Here is a 21,847-nt window from a genome sequence, read left to right as displayed (position 1 = left end):
AATCATCACTTCGGCCCACGGCATCAGCCCACCGATAGCTGCAGCCTGGTGCCGGGAGTCCCCGTCTCGACCGTCCACTTGCCCTCGAACCCCTTCCTCGGCCGCACCACGACCGGAACCGGCTCCGCGGGCGACTGCAGCGCGACAAAGACACCCTCGACCGCGGGCATCTTCCACTGCCGCCCCGCGGAACCCTCGCCCCGGGCGTCCGGCGCAGCCTCGATATCGAGCTTGAGCGCCATCATCGCGATGAGGGCCATCGTCCCGCCCGTCGCGAACCACCGCGCAGGGCACACGTGCGGCGCCACGCCCCAGACCGGGAACGAGTGCGGCGGCAGGTCGCCCGGCGTCGCGACCCCCGGCGCCTCGGGCCGCCTCTTCATCTTGATGAAGCGGTACGCGTCGAACGACGCCACGTCGCCGCCCCACGTCTCCTCGCTGCGGAGCACCGGGATGCTGTTCATCTGCACGTAGTTGCCCTTCCTCAGCAGCTGCGGCCGCTGGTCGCCCACCGTGATCGTCGTATCGCGGATGACCTCGCGGATGTGCGCGTGGATGCCGTGCAGCCGCTGCGCCTCCTGGATCGACGACAGGAGCAGCGGCGACGACGACCGGAGGACGGACAAGTCGAGCACGAAGCCGCCGCTGCCGTTGTCGTCGTCCTGCCGCCTGACGGCCCCGCTGACCTCCTCCCGGATCGCCTCGATGAGCCAGGGCCGGGAGAAGATCTCGAAGACGGCCCACCACGTCGTGGGCACGTAGTTGGCAAGCATGGCAATGTCGAAGCCGATGTTGCTGCGGGCGATATCGCGTTCCGGCACCCCGTTCTCCGCCATCACGCGCGACCGGCCCCTGATCAGGCCCGACGCCTTCTCGAGGCCCCCGAGGCTGACGTATTCCTCGTATCTCTGCCCGTTGCGATCACGCGCCTGCATCGTGTCCTTGGCAACGAGGTTGGCGACGAGGTCGGCGACGAAACCGCCGCTGAGGAGCACGTGTGCCTTGCTGCTGAATGTCCTAATCACACACGCGCGCGCCGCAGTCAGCATAACACACGCCTTGCACCAAAAGACGCGGAATCAGTCTCTTGTCTAGGGGTGGGGAAATCAGTTTACCAAAAGTCGGCTTCGTGTTCGGGGTTCTTGAACGGGTTCAGAGGCCCGAACATGGCCTCCGTCGTCGATATGACGACGGCGTGCCTCACCCACGCGAAGAGGTCGACCCGGGCGGCCGAGTCGGTCGACTGCCCGGCGTCGCGCAGCAGCTCTTCGACCATGTCGAGCTTCACCTGGGTGGCGGCGTGGCTCAGCTCGTCGAGGTCGGGGCCGGCGGCCAGCGCCGCGCGCTGGACCCGGTCGAACTCCTTAGCCCCGGGCCCGCCCTCAAGGTAGTCTATCAGCCGCAAGGTCTCCTCGCCGCTGCCGCTGAAGTTCCGGATGGCCCTGATGGCGAAGGGCACGAATGAGAGGGATTTGGCATTGCGCTGGATGGCGGAGAAGAGCGTGCGGTCTTGGATGACGTAGAAATTGAAGTTGAAGATGGGCAAGGAAAAGATGTTGCTCTTGGCTTGAGCTCTGGCGGCGGTGGCGGGGGTTTTATATTAGTTATTGAAGATGAGACGACGTACAGACCCAAGGCGTCTGGGTCAATGGGAGGAAGAGGCTCACCCGACTTTTGCAAAGTATTTCCCGGCGCCGTACATGTCGATGGCGAGGAGATGTCCGATGAGCGGCACCTTGGGCCGGATGTACGCAGGTTCCCGTGGGTCATGGGCGAGGAAGAAGTACGACTCGAGGAGGTAGCAGCCGATTACCACGACAGCCAACACCGTACCGACGAGAGCTGACAGCTCCATTCTGATCGATCTACGTAAAGGCGAAGAGTGGCATAAACTGGATGCAGGACGTGCAAGCAGAATTGGCGGTGATGGGGGCTCCCGTCAGATATACATGGATTCCACCCTCGCTCGTTCCACCGTCTAATGTAATCAAGCAGAGGCGATTGGCCAGAGAGGAATATGATCCGACATAACGGGTCGGGGGATACGTGGTCTTTGGTCTAATTTCTGATATCGTGAACGCTGTGTTTCGGCAACAGAGTTGCCAGACATACGTCTATGCACATAGGGCACCACGAAGCACCACAAAGTCTCTTCCACCCTTGCTGGTTCTACTATCTCATGTAATTGTCACTGAATAAGTGGATGAGACTGCCGAGGCAGGCCTCGGCAGTGGAATGGGGGAACAACAATAACCTGCTGTGAGTTTAGTGAGGTGTGTCACTAGGTGGGGGTTACCCTAAGAGGCTATCTTGTAAATGGCCCTTTTGCTAGCAATACTCCGTAGACTATCAAGAGCTAATATGTGTCAAAGTGGGCGAAATGGCCGCGTGCGCCTGGGGAAAATAATGATCCGTGCATTTGCCCCTTTAGAAGGGCCGATCGGCGATGGCGGCGTAGCACAACAGATGGAGATACAATATACGGATAGCAATCAATCAACGCAAGGATATCGCCGCCACTACGCGCTTCAACAACTCTCACGAGGTCAAGCGTGTTGTATAGGTTACCTCCCATCCCTAACCTTGGGTCATGTGTAAATAGTGCCTTATTTTTACTAATATAGCAACACGTTGCGAATAGATAGAGATTACCTAGACAAATACAAAGTACCCTACATCATAAAGTCGCATCTATCTCTGCGGCTGCTGCTGCTGCTGCTGCCTTTACTACTGCCTTTTTTACCTCCTGTTTTACTACCTCCTTCGTAGAGTAGTTATATACTAATTGAATTTCCAAAGTAGTCTATAAGGCTTGCTTTGTATTTTTCAAAATAACCAAGGCACACAAGAGGTAGATGGTAACCAATAGGGAAAGACACAATATATAAAATATACCATATTTAACATGATAGCCCACGGCGTTGACCCTCTGTTTTAGTAACCAAGTTACCAGGGTCATGAGGTCTGCTTCCCAACAGGTAAAGAAGGATCACCTAGGTGCACCCCCGCCTCTTAATACACGGTCGACAGCTCATGCGCCTTTACTCCCCAGATGGGAGGCTCAGAGCCCGGTGGGGGCGGTCCTGTTTTCGTACGCCAGAACGGGCGTCGGCCTCATCGTAACATGTCTTCCGCTACCCCTGACCTTAAAGAGCCTCTCCGCCGTCATGTCGACGCTCCATGGAAGGTGCCATGTAGTAATCGTGTGGCCTGAGGGACCCTTTTCGCTGACATTAACAGCCTTTTCCGTGACGTCGTCACAAAGATGGCAAACTCCAAGAGACGAGGAGTAGCTTCCACCGCCATCTCGCTCAAACGTGCAGTTGCCAGAAGTACAGGCGAAGTCGACGAGTTCTCCGGGCTTGGGGAGATCTACAAGGCCCCTGTAGATTGCCCTTAACATTGGTTGATTGATAACGGCGCCTATACCTTCATAAGTATCCATATTGCCCGAATAGTTGATTGTCCGAGACACTTCAGCTAGACCAAAGTCTGCTGTGATCTCGCAAGAGTTATGGCTAATCATTGCCTGAGAGAAAGGGTCTATTGCCAGGGCTGCGACTGTGATGAGAGCACCAAGCCCTGCCAAGTATCTGTTTAGATGTCAGTAAGACGATGGAAAATAATTTTCTCGGGCTGTTTTCACCCTCTATCCGGTCTCGGGATGCATTTCATCAATAGTAGGAATGAGCCCCACGGCCCTCGACTCGCATTATCAAAAGCGACAAGGTCACCCAGTTTATGAAACCGATCGAACCAGTTCCACTTCAGCTGTCCAAGGCCTAGAACGATGGATCTTGTCAGAATGTTTACGCGTCTCTCATACACTGCGCCGGGGTAGTCCGGCAACAAGGCTACGACTAACCTTCGGCGACCGGAAGTATAAGTGAGGCCTTGAATATGGCCGTGAAGATGGCGATGAGGGAGTTGATCGATATAAGCTTAGGCCATCTAGGAAGCGGTTGCCCTTGGTGAAGGTAAAGAACGACGACCATGGCAATGATACACGCCAGCGCCAAGATGCTGCTGAATATCTCGATCCACCATACTGTCCATGCCGATTCGGGGGTCGTGTCGTTGCGAGGCAGTGCATTCTGCTCTTTCTGATGTGACGATGTCTCGCCTTCCGAGAGCCTTGCAGCTTCACGGTTGTGAGGGTGTTGTTCCGACGCAGTCGAGCCGGATGCGGCCTTCAAGGTCTCGTTCTCAGAAATGCCCGAACTACTTGGGGAAATGAAAGCCATGCGCTCGTCACCTGCACAAGTGTCCCGAGAATCTTCGAAAGAGTTACTGCGTTGCTCTTCGATCGGCATTCCGCGGCGACGAGAAGGCGGATGTATTTGACCGTTGCTTCCTGGCCGTAAGTCATTCGCACCGTCGGTCTCCGATGGCAAGGCGGGAGAGGACATGATGACAGAGTAAATGCTGTTGCTCGAAATCTTGCAAGGGAAGCAAACCACCAGGCATTGCCAGACGCAATTGTTAAGTAAGATGGCCAGTGACCCATGTCTCACGCGACCAGGCTGTGAAGCAAACGTGTCTGCCTTGTGTTGAGAACATTTCCCTTCCCTGCAGTCAGCAGCAGATTTGCTTGGCGCACACGACATCACCCAATTGGCATATCAGATTAAGCGCCAGCCTTATCCTATGTGAGGCTTTCTGCCCCTCTAGGGGAGGGGGGGGGATACCTCTGAGGGTTCTCGTGTTATCGCGGTTAACTGTAAATCAAGAGAAGAAAAGCTCCATAGTTCAAACGAAGTCAAAGTTGACGGTGACATAAATCTCCTGCTTTACTAGTCCACCTCTGACCTGGGCGCCCTGCCTTACTCCAATACAATCATCAATAAACACCGTCATCCTTGAGTCTGGGGCCGTTGCTCATGAGCAACACTCGCTCCGAGCAATATAGACGAATGATAAGGCTTCGGACTGAGATGGGCTCCATGAGGGTGCATTTGAGCTGTATCTCAAGTCCTAGTGTTGTCAGACTAACGGTAGATTGCAATTGTTCATCAGCAATACAGTGCGTGATCTTTCAATGCCTCTGAGTCCTATGAAAAATAGAATGCCTTGCTCTTTCACGACACCAATGAAGCCTACGTCAAAACCTGATCCAGACATATTAGCATGCATTTGTCAGATACGCCTACGTAGCGGGCAGTGCTGTGCCGGCGTCGTCAGCGCGGTTGTCCCTACAACAGCTATGTTCCTCGACCTGATCTAGAAGTCTCACGGTGTGGCTAGCCATCAAACGCCGAGTAGAGGTCGTCTCATCCGATGGAGGGGTACCTTGAAGTTCAGACTAAGGTATTCGAAGAACCAGATGACACATGTAGCCCGACATGTCTACCAAGGATGCAGTAAGAAATGGCCAATGTCGGCGTACATCGTATTGGCTGGCCTCTTGCCTTACTTGAATGTCTCCAAGACAAAATGTCACAATAGTCTGCGCTCGAGCTTCCTGTTCTGCAATGCCCCTCGGCTAAAAGGCTCCTCTGGCAGGGAGCCCTACGGTCTATCACCAGGACCTAAACCGGATATTCATTGATGCAGTTAACGGGAGCTCTCAGTCGTGTTCCAACATGACGGTTTCCATGGCGGTCTTGTTCCTCAAGAATGCAACCGTATATTGGACACTACCACGCTCAGTTCTAGCTGCGCGGTCATCAGAGAAATTACAAGACCCGAGTCTAACCCAAGGGTCTGAACACGCAGTGGTATTCACCTTCAGAACGATGCTCAAAAGCGCAGGCCCATCGTTGGTACCAAAGACCAACTGCGGACAGAAAGACACACCCCAGCTACTGTCCGTCGCCCTTGAACCTCGCCACGCGCACCCTCCTCCCCACTACTCATCAGAGGCCGGATCGCCAGGCCAGAAGAACCACGACAAGACGACGAGGAACTTGAGGAAGGCCGCGGCCCACAGCGCGCCAGCGATGCCGAAGGAGCTGTGCGCGAACAGGCCGCCGAGGACGGCGCCGACCAGGAGCAGGACGGGGGCGGCGGCCCTGCGGTTCCGCTCTGTGTTGACGGCGGCGAACAGCTCGGCGTCGGAGAACAGGTCGCAGTAGATGCTCGTCAGCACGACGCTGGTCAGGGCGTTGTACCGCAGCGCGCGGCTTGTGACGGCCTGGCCGCAGCTCTGGAAGGCGACGAGGGCGATGGGCACGAGCACGTTCCACGAGACGTCGTCCTTGCCGGCCGTCCGGGGCCCGACGGTGAGGATGGCGGCGGCGGCGACGCAGAACAGCGCCTGCGCGGCGAAGGAGGCGCAGAGCACCCAGCGGCGCTTCGGGGAGAAGCGGCGGTGGAAGCGGCTAAAGAAGAAGGACCCCAGACAGAAGGACACGAGCGAGGTGGCCGACTTTATCCAGCGGGTCGACTCGGTGGGCGCGGCGAAGCCGAGGCCGATGTAGACGCTGTTTCCTGCGTGGGCGGGATGAGTTTATGAGTGTGACGTGGAAGAGCGTCGCGTGGGACACCCGAGAGAGAGAGAGGAGTATGTTTTTCCTTTACCTGTTTGCATGGACACGAAGGAGCCCCAGATGGAGATGGACGAGCTGTCGAGCAGGCCGGTGATGGCGTAGCACGCGAGCAGGACCAGATCGGCCCAGTCGCGCGTGACGTCTGTCGTCAGCCTTTTGCGGAGGGACTTGGACGCCGGCTTTCCGCCCCGGCCGAGGAGAGGTTGCTGCTCCTCCTCGGCGGAGGCGGCGGAGTCGCCGTTAGACACCGGGACCGAGTTGGCCACGGAGCCGTAGCTCCCTTGAGGCGCGCTCATGTTGGAGCCGATTGTTTACGATCGGTACCGGTGAGGGTTTCTTACAAACAGTCAACCGCGACTCGTGAGTGATTTAAGTTGCGGCAGTGACTTGATGAGGGAACACCGAGTACAAGGCACCCCTCTCCCCCCCCCCCCCCCGGTTCACCACTGAAGGTAGGGATCGCCGCTTAGGAGAAGACGTTTGAACAGATGACGTTTGGTGACGGAAGCTTGTGGATGCCAAACAAACTCGGGGACTGTTGACGCAACGATTCCGGGGAAGAAGAGACGAAAAACACTACTTACTCCTTGGTTCAGTATGCCATGAGGGCGCCTCGGACTCTACTCTGCCGTGGTAGCCCATTCCATGGAAAAAAGAAAAGCTTCCAGGTGTTCCAGCCCGGTTTATATGGGTCAAGAGCGGGTAGGAATGACGAAAGCAAGCCACGGACGCGAACCCCCGCTCTCGGCAACGGTCCAAGCAAATGTCAATTGCCATCACGACGATCCGAGGGGGGGTTGGGGTTAGTCTGTAGTATCCAATAAGGGGAAACCCGACGTCGGCAAGCAACAGACAGGACAGACACTGAGGATGAGATGAGATGAGATGTACCGGTAGAGAAGCACTGCAGAGGGTGAAACTCGGGGGGATCTGGCCGCCCGAAGAGCTGTCTCTCTCGGTCTAGGATCTGATCTCCGACATATCCCCCGTCCAATCGAGGGAGCCGTGGAGCTGACGTGTTGGAGTTAAGCTCAATCGGCAGGAAAACCTGCGTCATGGCGGCTGCAGACTGCAGAGAGTCTACCTTCTTTCAGGGAGCTCGCCGGCACCATGTCAACGGAAAGGAGAGAGAGATGGAGAGAGAGAGTCACACGGGGCGCACTCAGGTTACTCATCTCCCGCAGCCCCCCGTCCCGACGCCGGCTACATATTACTGGGGGAACTTTGCCCTAACTGGGTTGTCTCCCCGCATGATGACGGGATGGGATACCTAGTGAACGCTCATCGCTGTGCCGCGTTTCGGCTGTAAAGAAGTCGTCCTGTTGGGTGGGATGCAGCATACATACGACGTACATACAGCTCAAAGGTGATAAGCTTGGGGCTCGGGGGTTCGGCATGTCTGGTCGACGTAGTAGCCTGTACGCGTAGCTTGTGGCAGATGTGGTGCATGCCATGCCATGCCGGCTTGCATCGATGAGCGGGCGGGAGAGGTGATGTGCCGATGACTGCGTATACGGCCTTTGTAAGCTCCTCATGTTTACGTACCACAACCCGGGTTGCTGCGACATGGCGAGGCCGAGGTCAAGGCATGGATGGCATGGGCAGGATGGGTGATGAGGCCCCGGAGTCAAGTATAAGATTCGCATCCTTTTCCCGGCGTCACAGGCTTGTCGCCGGCTTTCTCGTAGACACCTTTGTGCTCCATTGTCTTCTTTTCTCGCGCTTTTTCGAGAGCGCCTCAGTTGTCTCCATCTCTGGCCGTGTTCCGAGATCCTTCTTGGCGCCTAAACCCCCCCAGTCCACGGTCACTCACACCATCATGCAGCTCACGCGACCGACGACGGTGGCCCAGCTGCTGCTCCTCTGGGCGTCCGTCGGCGAGCTGTGCTCGGCGGCGCCGCACTACGACAGCCCGCGCGAGCGCCTCCGCCGGGGTATGGACATCCCCGCGGGCTACCGCAAGAAGAGCACCGGCAACCCGTACACGCCGGGCTTCAGGGACCCCAACGACGGCGCCGTCGACTCGGTCGGCGACGGCCTCGACCCGCTGCCCTTCCGCAACGGCCTCGGCGCCTCCGTCCTGGGGCCCTGGAACGCCGAGCGATCCCGCCAGAACCCGGACCTCGTGCGCCCGCCGTCGACCGACAAGGGCAATATGCCCAACATGCGCTGGAGCTTCGCCGACTCGCACATCCGGATCGAGGTGCGCTCTTTGTCTCTCTCTCTCTCTATCTCTCTCTCTCTCTCTCTCTTCTTTCTTCTATGGCGCGTTTTGCCAGCTTAATTGGCGCTCTGCCAGCCCAATTGAGCACATGCCCGACTAACACGAGTTGCCCCGTGACAGGAAGGCGGCTGGACTCGCCAGACGACCGTCCGCGAGCTGTCGACCAGCGTCGAGCTGGCCGGCGTCAACATGCGTCTCGGCGAGGGCGTCATCCGCGAGCTGCACTGGCACAAGGAGGCCGAGTGGGCGTACGTGTTGGACGGCGAGGTCCGCGTGACGGCGCTCGACTACGAGGGCGGCAACTTCATGGACGACCTGAAGAAGGGAGGTCAGTATCTTTGGTCTGTTTCGTGTGAGACGCCGCAGTTGCTAAAAGCTCTATTGAAACCACGCAGACCTGTGGTATTTCCCCTCCGGAGTGCCTCATTCGCTGCAGGGCCTGAGCCCCAACGGCACCGAGTTCCTCCTCATCTTCGACGACGGCCGCTTCTCCGAGGAGTCGACGTTTATTCTCTCCGACTGGCTGGGTAAGTGAATGCCGTAACTCACGACCGCAATCTCGATATATCAACACGCAGTCAAGCGGCGTGACATATGCCTCCTCTCTCCATCCATCCACCTACCCAACTTTATTGCATCCTCTCTGACGTATTGAATCGCCGACTAACACGCCCCTCTCGAAGCCCACACCCCCATGTCCGTCATCGCCGAGAACTTCCACCTCGAGCCCGAGGTCTTCAAGCACCTCCCCGAGAGCGAAAAGTACATCTTCCAGGGCACCCTCCCAGGCCCCATCGACGAGGAGCGGCCCAAGGGCAAGCACGCCAAGAAGTCGCGCTTCAGCTTCACGCACCGCATGCTCGAGCAGACGCCCGAGCGGACGTCGGGCGGCGAGGTGCGCATCACCGACTCAAGGAACTTCCCCATCTCCAAGACGGTCGCGGCGGCGCACCTGACGATCCAGCCCGGCGCGCTGCGCGAGATGCACTGGCACCCCAACGCCGACGAGTGGTCCTTCTTCATCGCCGGCCGGGCGCGCGTCACCATCTTCGCCGCCGAGGGCACGGCGCGCACCTTCGACTACGTCCCCGGCGACGTCGGCATCGTGCCCCGCAACATGGGCCACTTTGTCGAGAACATTGGCGACGAGCCCGTCGAGATGCTCGAGATCTTCCGCGCCGACGAGTTCCGCGACTTCTCCCTCTTCCAGTGGATGGGCGAGACGCCCAAGAAGCTCGTCGTCGACCACCTGTTCAAGGACGACAGGGCGAACGGCGAGAGGTTCTGGGACGAGGTCAAGGAGGCCCAGAAGGACCCCGTCACCAAGTTCCAGAGGACCAGGACCGGCGGCTCCGGCGACGCGCAAAAGGCCCAAGAGTTGTAAAGGGGTTTTGTGTCACAAAAGCGTCTTGTACAAGGGGGTTGCTGGGTATATAGTAGAATCATGTGGAAAGCCGAGATATAGGACTTCTCTGATTTGCAGACCGCTCGTTCGTCAAAAGGCATAAAGTGGTGTGGATTATAATACTAATCGCTTCTACTACACCATCATCCTGTCGTGGGTTTAAAGCAAACATGCTACCGCCACCCTGAAGCTCAACACCACACACCTCGCAACTCATGACTCGTTCAGCTCGTGTGCCAGCTTGATGGCCTTCGACTTGCCGGCGTCCAGCACCACGGCCGGGTCGTCGGGCTTTCCATCGCGAGACACCTCGTTCCCGCTCTTGGTCTCGATGGTCGTCCTACATCAACCGCGTTAGCCCGTTGTCTCTCACACCCCTCCCCGCAAAACAAAAAACAGTCGCATCGCGGCGGTGTGCGCACTCACTTCTCGCCCTTGACGTCCAGCACCTTGCCCTCGGGCTGCCCGTTGCCCCAGTTCCAGCTGACGGTATCGCCCTTCTCGGGCCCCTTGGTGGTCTCCTGGCCGTCGCCGCCCTCGTCCGCCGCCTCTTCCTCCTCCTCGTCCCCGTTCTCTTCCGACTTTTCGGCCGCCTGGCCCTCTCCCTGGCGCGTCTGGAGCTTCTTGCTGGTCCCGTTCTCGTCGTTGTCGGCGTGTTTGCGCTTCTCGCCGGCCTTTTCTTCGACCTTGTCGTCGGTCTCCTCCTTCTCGCCGTCATCGACCTCCTCAGCATCCTTCACCTCCTCCTCTTCCTCTGCATTCTCCTCTTCCTCTCCGTTCTCCTCTCCATTCTCTTCTTCTACTGCCTCCTCCTCCTCCTCCTCCTTCTCATTGGATGACTTCCCGTTCGACTTCTCTGCGCCGCCCTCCTTGCCCTGGGCCTTGAGGATATCGTGGCCCCAGTTCTTCAGCGACGCATAAGACTTGGTCTTCTTCACGTCCTCGGTCGACTTCTCGCTGTTCGACTTGGACTCTTGCGCGAGGTGGCGCTTGCTGTTCCCCCACCACCGCCTCTCGTCAACACCGAACACGAAAAGCACATGCCGCCGCTAGACTGCCATGACAAGTTGAACTCACCAGTACGCCACGACCTTGCGCATGTGCTCGACCTGGTCGTCCGTGTACTCGTCCTCCTTCTTGTCGGGGTTCGCCTGGAGGATCTCGACAATCTTGCGCCCGCTGTCGTGTCCGACGGTCTCGCCGTCACCCTCGGCGTCGTCCTTTGGCCAGCCGGCGCTGTTGGAGTCGTCCGACTTGAGCCACGACTCGAGCTCGTCGGCCGTCATGTTGACGTACTCGTTGAACTCGGAGACGACCTCGTCCCTGCCTTTGACCATTTTGGCGTCTTGGACGGGAGATGTGCTTACAATGTCTTGTTTGGGGGGGTGTTTGGCTTGGTCGCAGAGGCTTGATCAAGTTGTGTCGGATAGTATCACGGTTACACTAGGCAATGTAAACGGAATGCAGTTTGCAAGCCCCCGAAGCCTCTCGCGTGAGGGACCCAGGAACTATTTGAGGCAAACTCAATTCAGCTAGCTACTCCATCCCATTCTTGGCCGCGTACCGTTGCCCGGTTCGAGCTCCAGACCAGCCTCTTCATCCCCCCCCCCCCCCCCCCCTTCCTACAGAAACCAGCAAGGTGCGTGTCTGTTTGTGCGTGTGTGCCCACAGATGCGTTCACACCAAACCACAGACCGCTCGCGGCCACCCCGTCATGATGTCTCGGGTGGGCGATGGTGTCGTCATAGGAACCCCTTGCATAAGTGGCACAAAATGGCCTGGAGCGGGATACCACACTGGGTTGCACCGGTACAACCATTTCGTGCATCGTCCTACTATGAGGGAAGCGTGTCGAACTACAGCCCCAAGCTCCAAAGTCGAAAAAGCAATGAGCAGCTGCTTTCAGGAGATGAGCTGAGCTGAGCTCCCGAGGTTTTCCTGTGCCATTACCTACCCCTGCCCCCCCCCCCCCCCCTCGTACCCATTGACCAATGGTTCGATGTCGTTCGAGAGAGCTCAGATGGGGGATGGATGAGTGTGTGCGTGTGTGTGTATGTGCCTCGACCATGTGTGCAGAGGCTCGAGCCACGAATGTCATGTTATCACTGATCGACGGCGTCATGGCAACTTTAGCTTTTTCTTTTCTTTTTCCATCCAGTCTTTTTATGCCAAGTACCGAGTATGTAGCCAAAGAGCGAGAACACGCTTGATGAACTGCTCTTGGGCCTTCCAGGCCCCCCCCTCTCTCCCTGTCTCACTTCAACTCTGCCGTTCCTGGCCAAGCGCCAGGCACGGATTCCTCGCGCTCCCCCAGAAGCGGCGTTGGCGCCGGTTCTGGAGGGCTTCCCCGCGTCTCAGGTGAACTTGCAGCCCGTCTGGTCCGTCTTGACAACGTCGTCGAGGTTGGAGCCAAGCTGACCGGCGCGGGCTATCCAGGCCTGTCAGAGTGGGTTTTGTGGTTAGCATCAGTTGCGCACTGTCCTCTGGCAAAGCGGTCTGTGTTGGCTCCGGTTTCGACTTACGTCAAGGACGGCCTCCTCCGGGTTCTGCTGGCGACTGAGCACGAACAGCGTGGTGAAGTTGTTGGACTGCACGAGCGCAAAGTCCGGGGTGTAGTCTGCAGAGAAGCATGATGAGCGAAATATTCGAGAATACTGTTTCTGCCGTGGACCACCACCACCACCACCACCACCACCACCACTCACCCTGCACGATGTAGTTCGGACCGGCGCACGAGGGCCCGGGCTGGCCGGGGAACTGGACGCGGAGGACGCCCTTGGCCCCGTACGAAGGGTCGGCGGGCGCGGCGGTGCCGAGGATGTTGACGGCGCGGCCGCCGGCCTCGCAGGTGTTGTTCACCTTGACGGTGCCGTTGTCCTGTTTCCCGAGTCAGCCCGATTTCTGGCTTTGTTACCAGGTTTTGCTCGCGGCCGGCCCCGGGCGATGGCAGTGTCGTCGTGGCCGCTTACATTCAGAGAGTACTGCGCAAAGATGCACTTGCAGCTGGCGGTGAAGGGCGCGAGGGTGCCGGCGACCTGGTACCAGCGGCCGAGATAGGCCTCGAGGTCGAAGGCCGCGTCCGGCGCCGGGTAGAAGCACCGCCCGTCCCAGGTGGACTGGACGACGTTGGGGACGGCCGGCTCGGGGGCCGTCTCGTTGGCGGTCGCGGCCGCAGTCGCAATGGCGGCGCAGGAGAGGACGGTCAACAGGGCCGAGGGTCTCATCGTGAACGGCTCCTCGTGTGTTTTGAATTAGGGTTACGTGTGATACCGTATGATGGCTGCGAACGACGACAACAACCAAGTCTGATGACTTTTCTGTGACGGGTCCAACGGCGCAGGAAACAAAAGCAGCCCGTGTCAATTGCTATCGTAGAGTCTGACTCATAGCATCTTCCCGCCCCTAACCTCCATCCAATCCACCGTTCCCGTGCTCACTTATAACCAAACAATCAAGCCATTATGGGACCATCCCATGACAATGAGTTTCCCGTAATCATGAGCACGCCAATGCTGCGCTCGCAGAACTGACATGCCCGAGGTCCGAAGCCAGCTGTTTAAACCCTGGCCAAGTCCCTTGTTGGCCCACGTTCACCCTCGTACCACTCGGCTGTCCAAAGGGTGCTTGCTCCAGAGGGACATCAAATTTGAATACATAAACATAAACATACAGAGTCATGACGACATTCATACCTCTTTGGGCTGTGGAATCGTTGTTCGCCGAGTCAACCGGCGCGCTCGGCCCTGCGGACCATGTGGTGCCTGTGGACCTCTTCATTCCACCCCTCCATTACTGCCTCGGCACTCATCCTACGACGGCCGGTGCTGTGCCAGTCGTGTTTCTTGGAGGCTGCTGCGCCGATCCGCATTGCCGCGTGTTGGTGGTGGGGTGGTTGGTGTACCTGGTGCCGTTTTCCCGGCGCGTTGCGACGCTGCCGCGCCCACATCTCAGCGTTTGGATCTGGCTTCGTTTGTTTCCCCTCATCAGAGACGCAGGTCCACGGGTGCCAAGGTCCGGCTCCATGATTTGTGCCTGCTTGTATTCATGGATAGAAGATGAAGAGACGTCACTTGTCTTCGTTGGTGCTCGGATCGCACCGTTGGGGCATGCCAGTCATGGATCAATGGTGTCCGGTCTCGCTACGGTTTATCTGAAGGCGTTTTTGTGTCTCTCTGTGTCTGAGTAAAGGAGGCATAGCTTCAGCAAGTTGGAAGAGTGTGCAGACATCAGCATTTACCAGAATGCTTCATACGGCCCGGTGAGCATGAGAATTGCCAGGATATCATCAAGAGTCCAGACAGCCCGAGGCAGAGGAGAACATGGGACTCGAAGACCATTGCACTGTCTCATTTTTATTTTATTTCTTATTGCCGCACGGTGAGGATCTTGCTCGGTTAGTCACTTCAGCATGGGAACCTCGAGCCTACGCAATGTCCTTGCTCTGCACAATGGTGCCGAAGGCATCGCCAATCTCGCTCAGCGCCACCTTGATGAGCTGCGCGGCGTCGACGCCGGGAATATCCCGATCGCCGACCGCGTCCTCGGCCACGAGAACATCGAACCCGCGCTGGGCGGCCTGTCTCGCGGTCGTCGACACGCAAACGTGGGCCTGTTCTCACAGTCAGCGTCTCCCCTCCATCTCATTCTCATTCTCTCATTCCCATCTCATCGCATCTCACATCCCGCCCGCCAGTCCAGGTTTTACTCACCATGTACCCCGTCAAGACAACCTTCTTCCCCCTCGCCCCCAGCCCCCCGAGGTGCGCCTCTAGATCGGTGCCGGCGAACGACCCGGGGAACTTCTTCCTCACGACCTTCTCCCCGTCGCGCGGCGCGAGCTCCTCAAACTCCTCGGCCAGCCGCGTGCCGGGTGTGAACACGGGCGCGCCCTCGGGCGTGTCGTGGACGACGTGCACCACGCTGCCGCCGGCCTCGCGGTACTTCCGGAGGAGGCCGGCGATGGCCTTGCGGGAGGTGGCGACGTCCGACACGGCGAGCTTGCCCTCGGCGTACTCGTTCTGGGCGTCGATGATGACGAGGGTGCTGTCGGTGGGCGAGGCCGTCGAGGCCGGGACGCCGATGATCTGGCGGAAAGACGTTGCGGAGGCCATTGTCGCGATTCTCTTTCTGGTCTGGGTTTGACTGGCTTCTCGTGGTAGTCTGCTTGGTTCGAAGAGGGGTTCACGGCCAATATGAGAGAGAGGGAGAGAGAGAGAGAGAGAGAGAGAGAGAGAGTCTTGCACAACTGGACAGTTTGGGCGGTGCATATGCGACTGGGGCAATTTGTAACTCAATCCCCGCATTTGTCCCCGGCGGCACGCACGCAATTCTTAGCGTCAAAAGCGAAGAGAAGAGAATGGAACTTGGGGTTGCGTTAAAACTACATGTACGACCCCCCGCTGACGGGCGAGGTTTCACATGGGTCGTTGGCTGGAAAGCGAAGCAGCATCGTCTGATGCTTCGCCGGGCATTACACACATCTTACATGCATGACTGGACATGGCCGGCCGAGTATGGTTTTCCCCGTCACACACGCCACCGAGGTAAAGAGAAAGAAAGCAACAAGGGCCATTCGTGACAGGTTTACACTACATAACAGCCCGCGCTTCACCTCCATTTGTTGTCCCAGCCAGACTGCTCGACGGCAAAGGCAATGGCCAGCTCGGAGAACCTCGCCATGTGGTCGATGGAGAAGACGCCCGTCTCGTCGTCCACCCACATGGTGTCCTTGTCCGTGTGGACGTACGGGTCGAACTCGCCCGGGAACCCGCCGGCGACGGGGTTGCCCTCGGAGGCGAAGGCGGCGGGGAAGCCGAGCTTGGTGTAGGACATGTAGTCGGAGCCGGCGCCGGGCATCAGCTCGTAGACGCTCGTGGTGATGTTGACGTACTCCTCGCCCAGGGCGACGGCCCACTTGGTCAGCGGCGCGTCGGCGTCCGTCTTGATGAAGCCGATGGACTCGGTGGCGTTGCGCGCGACGAAGGCCGTCATGTCGAACTCGAGCATGGCGCCGATGTTGGCGCCCTCCTTCTTCTTGTACGCCGCCACCGCCTGGCTGCCCAGCAGGCCGCCCTCCTCGGCCGCGTACCAGTGGAACTCGACCGGCCCCTCCTTGGGCACGTAGCCGCTCGTCGCCAGCACGCGGAACGCCTCGAGGATGCTCACGGTGCCGGAGCAGTCGTCGTCGGCGCCCGGCGCCGGCAGCAGCGGGAACAGGTAGTTGGCCGAGTCCTGGTGCGCGCCGATGATGGTCAGCGGCTTGGAGAAGTCGCGCACCTTGGGCTCGAACCGGGCGATGATGGACGACTGCGGGAACTCGTGCGTGAAGTACTCGAGCGAGATGTGCGCGTGCAGCGGCGACTCGGCGATGATGCCGGCGATGTGGTCGTGCAGCCAGACCGAGCTCTCCTCCCCCGTCGGCCCGCCGTAGTAGCGGTTGTAGTAGCTCGTCATGTGCTCGAGCACGTCGTGCATCTCGGTCTGGTTGACCTTGGAGAAGAGGGGCCTGACGAGGCGTTGGTGGGCGATCTCGGGGAGGTCTGCGACGGCGTGCTTAGCTGGGCGTCGCCTCGACGAATGAGGAGGGAATGGGCAGAGAGGGACGACGAGAACATACTAGCTTTCCCGGATTGCGTGTCGACAGAGTCGTAGAGCTCCTGGAAGTCGGTCATGTCGCGGAACTTCCTGCCCTTCCTCCGCAGGCGCAGCTTATCTCCCTCGGTCATCCATTCGGCCTTCTTCTCGCCAAAGACGTGCATCAGGCGAGCCTCGGCCATCTTGGCCGCCATCTCGGGCTGCAGCGAGACCAAGGCATCGACGGGGTCAGAGTGCTTCTCGAGTGCTGCGTGAATGGAGCTGTCGACGGCCCACACGGTTCCCGGCACGGCAGCGGCAGCATGCTCCTCTGGCGTCTGCGCGATGACGACTTGGTCGCCGGGGAAGCCGAGGACGAGCTGCGAAGAGCCCAGCAAGAGGAGCAGCTTGGTTGATAAGGCGTAGCGCATTGCGGCCATGTTACGGTTCTTACGATGGAGCTTGAGGAAACAGACAGTCGAGCTGCAAAAGGAGAAAGGATCGGGGCGCAACGCCACTGATTTAAGAGCAGAGCAACCCCTCCTCGTAAGCAAGGTAGGTTATCGGCCAAAGTAACCCGAGTTTGGAAGGTTCCTACAGATGAATCACCAGGCGGCCGCCAGACGATGATACCATGTGGGTGTGTCCAGGGATAAAGGGTCCGACATGACAGGGGACATCTGGCGCAAAAGTCCCTTTCTAGTTTGTGGTCACAGCTCAAGCTGCATGTTTCTACAGCAACACAAGTACAGTACTCGGTAGTGTTTGGCACTCTTGCGGCTTGAACTGGATTAACATGTAAGATGAGGCACCTTGCTTCCCATGTTCTGCAGTGATTCCGACAAACGAGGAGGACCAGTAGATAACTGGAACGCACATTGATTGGCCTATTGTAACGAGGCCGATGAGGTGATTGTTTGGTTACGTGGATCAAGTCGCGTTCCCTGCAATGACCGGCGCATTTCATGTCCGGCTTACGGGTACTGCACCAAGGCTTCGTCCCCAACACCATGTGTGCATATGCATTATTGTCATGTTGATGGTGAATACCGAGACAACATCACTATGCTTCAGATGACTACTTATACCATGATTCAAACGATGACCATAAAAGAATCTTATGCTTAGATCCCAAACTGGGCTGCAAACCCGTGGACGGCCTTGGCCCCTTCGAACCGGGGGAAAGGCCGCTCTCGAACGTCCAAGTCCCCGGCCTATCGCCCTCTTTTCATTCCCGAACGCGTACTGATTGAAGCTCGTCGAAGCTCGTCATCCTGTCGAAGTTGACTGGGCCATCGCCCAGCATGCTATCCGGCCTCTCCCATACCGTTAGGCGTCCATGCGGACGGTGTACAGCCTCGACGGCCAGCCCACCCCAACATGTAGTACGCGTGTCCGGCAGCGCGTAAAGGATGGAGGGTACTACACCGCCTCGGCCCAGGGCAGATGGACTCGTCTGATTGTACCCCGCCTCTTCTGACCCTCGGGGGGGGTTAAAGTTGCAGTGAAGATAGATCTCAGCATGCAGAAAGTTAGGGGAAATACGCTACTATGTAGTTATTTCTAGGATGGATTTCCCTACCTGAATAAAGGAAAATTGATAACTCAAATACCCCCCTTCTGCACCACCCCCACATTTGCACCATCATCACCACCATCATCACCACCATCATCACTACTTATTTCACCATCTCTGCCGCCCACCTATATACAACTTTCGGCCTCGCTAGGTAATTTAGATGCCCTAGATTCATCCGGACTATCTATATTGCCAGTATCCAGACTTTAGGCCCAGATTATATCCTCTATAGTGGCAAAGGTGCTGTTAGGAGATAGTTAGACCTTTTTCCTCTTACGTAACTATATATTATCTAACTAGGCCTGTAATAAGTTAACCTGCCTTTCTAGAAGGGCTACCTTATATGCCTGCTTATTATACCCCTTTTAGACCTTTTAAGATAGGTAATAAATAATATAAGCATCTAACTTATCCTAGCCTATCTAGTTAAATAGTTATAATTAATCCTATAGATTAGTAGATCTATAAGAGGTTAACTATTAGATAATAAATATAGCTTTATCCTACTATTAGCTACTAGGCTACTAGCTAGGCTAGCTCTATTAGGCTTTAGTTACTATTAAGTTAGATAGGGGGCGTCTTATATATATAGGCTATAATCTAGCTAACCTCTAGCTACTGCTAATATTCTTACTTATAATAGCTGCCTTATAGGCCTTAAAATAACACTTTAGAAATACCTTTTTACTAGCTATAGTTAAATCTATAACCTAGTTATCTAGATATCTAACCCTTTTGTAGTAGGCCTACTTTAATAGGCTAAAAACAGCTATATCTAGAGGCTAGAGGATAGCAAAGGAGTATAGCAGTAGAAAAAGGAGATATATATAATACTACTAGTATTACTATATAAAATTAATAGTTATATAGCTATAATACTTATTAAGGATTAATAGTCTAGCCTCTTTTAGCTAGGTAGGTATAGTTAATAAGATAAAGACCTTCTCTAGCTATTTAAGGGTAGTATTATTAGTTATCTAGCTATTATTAAAGTAAGTAAAGTGCTATCCTTTATATCTTAATAGGTTAGATTAGTTAGATAAGAACTACTAGGCCTAGACTAACTTACCTTTATATATAACTAATAGTAAAAAAAGCTAGCTAAGACTAAAAAGTTACTAGTGTTATAGTAGTAATACTACGTTAGTTAGACATATAACTATATTTCCTATTATAAGAATTTAAAAGTAAAGAGGAAAGGAATCTACCTTAGGGGGCTAGTAGTCCTACTAGCTATTATATAGCTATTTATTCTATTTATAAGTCACCTAATAGTTCCTATAACTAGGGGTTCTTATCCCCTGCCCTTTAGTAGGTCCTTTAGTGCTATAGGGTTTACTAGCCACTAGGGTATAAGTGTACTAACTACTAAGGCTTAAGGCCTTAGCTACTAAGGTGTAGTGTATAGACTACTAAGGCGTAGTATATAAACTACTATAGCTATAGTATACTTACTACTAAGGTGTAGTGCCTACTAGCTACTAAACTAGTGCTTACTAGCTACTAAACTACACTATAACCTTATTCTTATTTATATATCCTTTATATAACCCCTCTAGCTATAATATTATCTATAATATATATTTAGGCTTAAGTTCTTAAAGCGTATAAGATTAAATAAGGTTTTAGTAGCTATAAGTTAATTTTTTTAATTTCCTATATAAATTCTTTTTTTAGGAAATATTTTTTTAGACTAAAACCTAGTAAAATAAGGTAAAGGCTTAAAAAGTGTTAGTAGGTTTATAAGAGGGAGAGGCTAATTAGTATAGTAAGCTAGTACTATACTAATTAATAAATATATATAGTTACTTAGATACTACTTAGGCTTCTAATAGACCTTTTCATTAACGCCTTTTTAGGTTCTTTAGGGCGTTATTATAAGGCTATACTAGTAATTTAGTGTTTATAGCTACGTCCTTAAGCTATAGGCGTAAGTTCTAAGGTAGGCTATTAGCGTTAAGGTGTTTCTTATAAAACTCCTTTAACGCTATTAGTAAATAGTAAAAGCTTTTAGTATTATACTAAGTAAGGTCTTTATTATAGCTAATCTAATCTATATAGTATTATAATCTTTTATAGTTAATCCTAAACTATAATAAGTATACTACTTTATATTCTAGTTTCTTATCTCTAGCTATAGTAAGTAGTAGGGGGTCCTAGTGCTAGCCTAGAAGTAGGTCTACTAGGGCCTTTTAGAGCTTACTAAGATAAAATACTAGGTAGGCGTTAATACCCTTAGGGAGCTAAACCTATTAGGTACTACCTAAGCCTATACTAATTACAGGCTAAGGACCTAACTAAGGGTTCTAAAGCTTATTAAGGTTATCTCTCTTTTAGTAAGAAGTGTTAATAAAGACGTTATCTTCTACTTAAATATTATTTAGCCTTTAACGTTTATTTATATATTATTATTAGCGTTCCTAAGTAATTTTTATATTCCTTTAGGTAATCTCTTAGCACTTATAGATATATTTAGCTATTCTTTAGGCCTTAGTCTAGTTAATTTTTTCTTAAGTGCTATTAAACTTTACTATTTTATAGTCCTAGTTAAAACTAAGTTATAGTATATAGCTAAATTTAACTTTAAATAGTAACAGGCTAGTGCTCTTACTAAGGAGTATAGCATAAGTAAAATCTACTATAAGAAGTATTTTACTTTAGTTATTTTAGTAGTAATTTATTAATAGGTATAGCTACTAAATAATATACTAGCTAAGGATCTTTATTTAACTATTTATCTATAGGTAGTTAGTAGTAAAAAGTTAAATCTTAACACTATAAATTTTTATTAGCTTATCCTAAAATTTAGAAATAAATTAAGGGCTATAGTTAGAGGTAATTATCTCTAGAAAACTAAAGAAAGGCAGTAGGCGTTTATAAAAAAGGTAGGATATATCCCTTACTATAGTAGTCTTATAGTAAGGCGTTAACACTACCTACTTCCTTAAGTAGTCTACTATAACCTATATATTATTATATCTTTTTTTATTTTTTAAGTAGGCTATAAATCTATAGTAATATATTACTATAAGTAGTATAAAATAAGTAATAGCCTTAGCTCTCCTAAAGGCTTATTATATAGATTATATATATAGTAATATATATAGTAGTTATATATATATTACTTAATATCTATAGTTATCTTTAGCTAGTAATATTATTCCTTAATAATCTTACCTATTTTATTCCTTTTAGGGTATATAAGTAACTTTTAGTTATAAGCTTTCTAGATTATATAAGTATATAGGTTATCTTTAGAGGGCACTACTAGGCGCCTATCTATAGTTAATAGGCTATTATTAGTTAGTTTTTATTATTTTTACCTTTATTAGGCTAGATCTTAAGAAGCTAATAAGGAGGGTGTAATAGCCTCTTAATTTAGTTATAAGATTTATTTTACTAGTAAGTACCCTTAGAGGTTATCCTTAGGCGTTAGTACACCTACTATAATTACTTTAGGGGTAGTTTTTTTAGTTATAGTAGTAGTCTTTAATAACTACTATAACTATATAGTAATTTCTAATATAAGCACTAAGGGGGGTAGAAGTACTTATATATAACTAGCTTTTTTTAAAGCC

The 21,847-nt window shown here is 53.5% G+C and overlaps 8 protein-coding genes across 8 annotated transcripts; 1 reads left to right on the top strand and 7 right to left on the bottom strand.

Annotated features, from left to right (window-relative positions):
* Nucleotides 1-23: 23 nt before the first annotated feature.
* Nucleotides 24-1,855, bottom strand: GLRG_10989 (uncharacterized protein; the record flags this gene model as incomplete). The annotated part of the gene is made up of 3 exons (XM_008101623.1): nt 24-1,017; nt 1,116-1,574; nt 1,668-1,855. 3 exons carry the CDS (start codon nt 1,853-1,855, stop codon nt 24-26), a joined length of 1,641 nt encoding a protein of 546 aa, XP_008099814.1.
* Nucleotides 1,856-3,061: 1,206 nt separating this feature from the next.
* Nucleotides 3,062-4,409, bottom strand: GLRG_10988 (uncharacterized protein; the record flags this gene model as incomplete). The annotated part of the gene is made up of 3 exons (XM_008101622.1): nt 3,062-3,593; nt 3,647-3,782; nt 3,866-4,409. The coding sequence occupies 3 exons, from the start codon at nt 4,407-4,409 to the stop codon at nt 3,062-3,064; spliced, it is 1,212 nt and encodes a 403-aa protein (XP_008099813.1).
* Nucleotides 4,410-5,848: 1,439 nt separating this feature from the next.
* On the bottom strand, nt 5,849-6,784 carry GLRG_10987 (uncharacterized protein; the record flags this gene model as incomplete). The annotated part of the gene is made up of 2 exons (XM_008101621.1): nt 5,849-6,429; nt 6,520-6,784. 2 exons carry the CDS (start codon nt 6,782-6,784, stop codon nt 5,849-5,851), a joined length of 846 nt encoding a protein of 281 aa, XP_008099812.1.
* Nucleotides 6,785-8,307: 1,523 nt separating this feature from the next.
* Nucleotides 8,308-10,096, top strand: GLRG_10986 (oxalate decarboxylase family bicupin; the record flags this gene model as incomplete). Its single annotated transcript, XM_008101620.1, has 4 exons — nt 8,308-8,691; nt 8,833-9,040; nt 9,108-9,239; nt 9,396-10,096. The coding sequence occupies 4 exons, from the start codon at nt 8,308-8,310 to the stop codon at nt 10,094-10,096; spliced, it is 1,425 nt and encodes a 474-aa protein (XP_008099811.1).
* A 234-nt stretch (nt 10,097-10,330) lies between these two features.
* On the bottom strand, nt 10,331-11,454 carry GLRG_10985 (DNA-binding protein; the record flags this gene model as incomplete). Its single annotated transcript, XM_008101619.1, has 3 exons — nt 10,331-10,457; nt 10,544-11,110; nt 11,195-11,454. 3 exons carry the CDS (start codon nt 11,452-11,454, stop codon nt 10,331-10,333), a joined length of 954 nt encoding a protein of 317 aa, XP_008099810.1.
* A 1,017-nt stretch (nt 11,455-12,471) lies between these two features.
* On the bottom strand, nt 12,472-13,341 carry GLRG_10984 (lipocalin-like domain-containing protein; the record flags this gene model as incomplete). Its single annotated transcript, XM_008101618.1, has 4 exons — nt 12,472-12,555; nt 12,640-12,734; nt 12,823-12,994; nt 13,087-13,341. 4 exons carry the CDS (start codon nt 13,339-13,341, stop codon nt 12,472-12,474), a joined length of 606 nt encoding a protein of 201 aa, XP_008099809.1.
* A 1,199-nt stretch (nt 13,342-14,540) lies between these two features.
* On the bottom strand, nt 14,541-15,228 carry GLRG_10983 (isochorismatase; the record flags this gene model as incomplete). The annotated part of the gene is made up of 2 exons (XM_008101617.1): nt 14,541-14,726; nt 14,827-15,228. 2 exons carry the CDS (start codon nt 15,226-15,228, stop codon nt 14,541-14,543), a joined length of 588 nt encoding a protein of 195 aa, XP_008099808.1.
* Nucleotides 15,229-15,724: 496 nt separating this feature from the next.
* Nucleotides 15,725-17,130, bottom strand: GLRG_10982 (peptidase family M28; the record flags this gene model as incomplete). The annotated part of the gene is made up of 2 exons (XM_008101616.1): nt 15,725-16,656; nt 16,734-17,130. 2 exons carry the CDS (start codon nt 17,128-17,130, stop codon nt 15,725-15,727), a joined length of 1,329 nt encoding a protein of 442 aa, XP_008099807.1.
* Nucleotides 17,131-21,847: the final 4,717 nt, after the last annotated feature.

Source organism: Colletotrichum graminicola (assembly GCF_000149035.1).
Source record: "Colletotrichum graminicola M1.001 genomic scaffold supercont1.70, whole genome shotgun sequence".
Lineage (NCBI taxonomy): Eukaryota > Fungi > Ascomycota > Sordariomycetes > Glomerellales > Glomerellaceae > Colletotrichum > Colletotrichum graminicola.
This window is presented reverse-complemented; position numbering and strand designations above follow the sequence as displayed.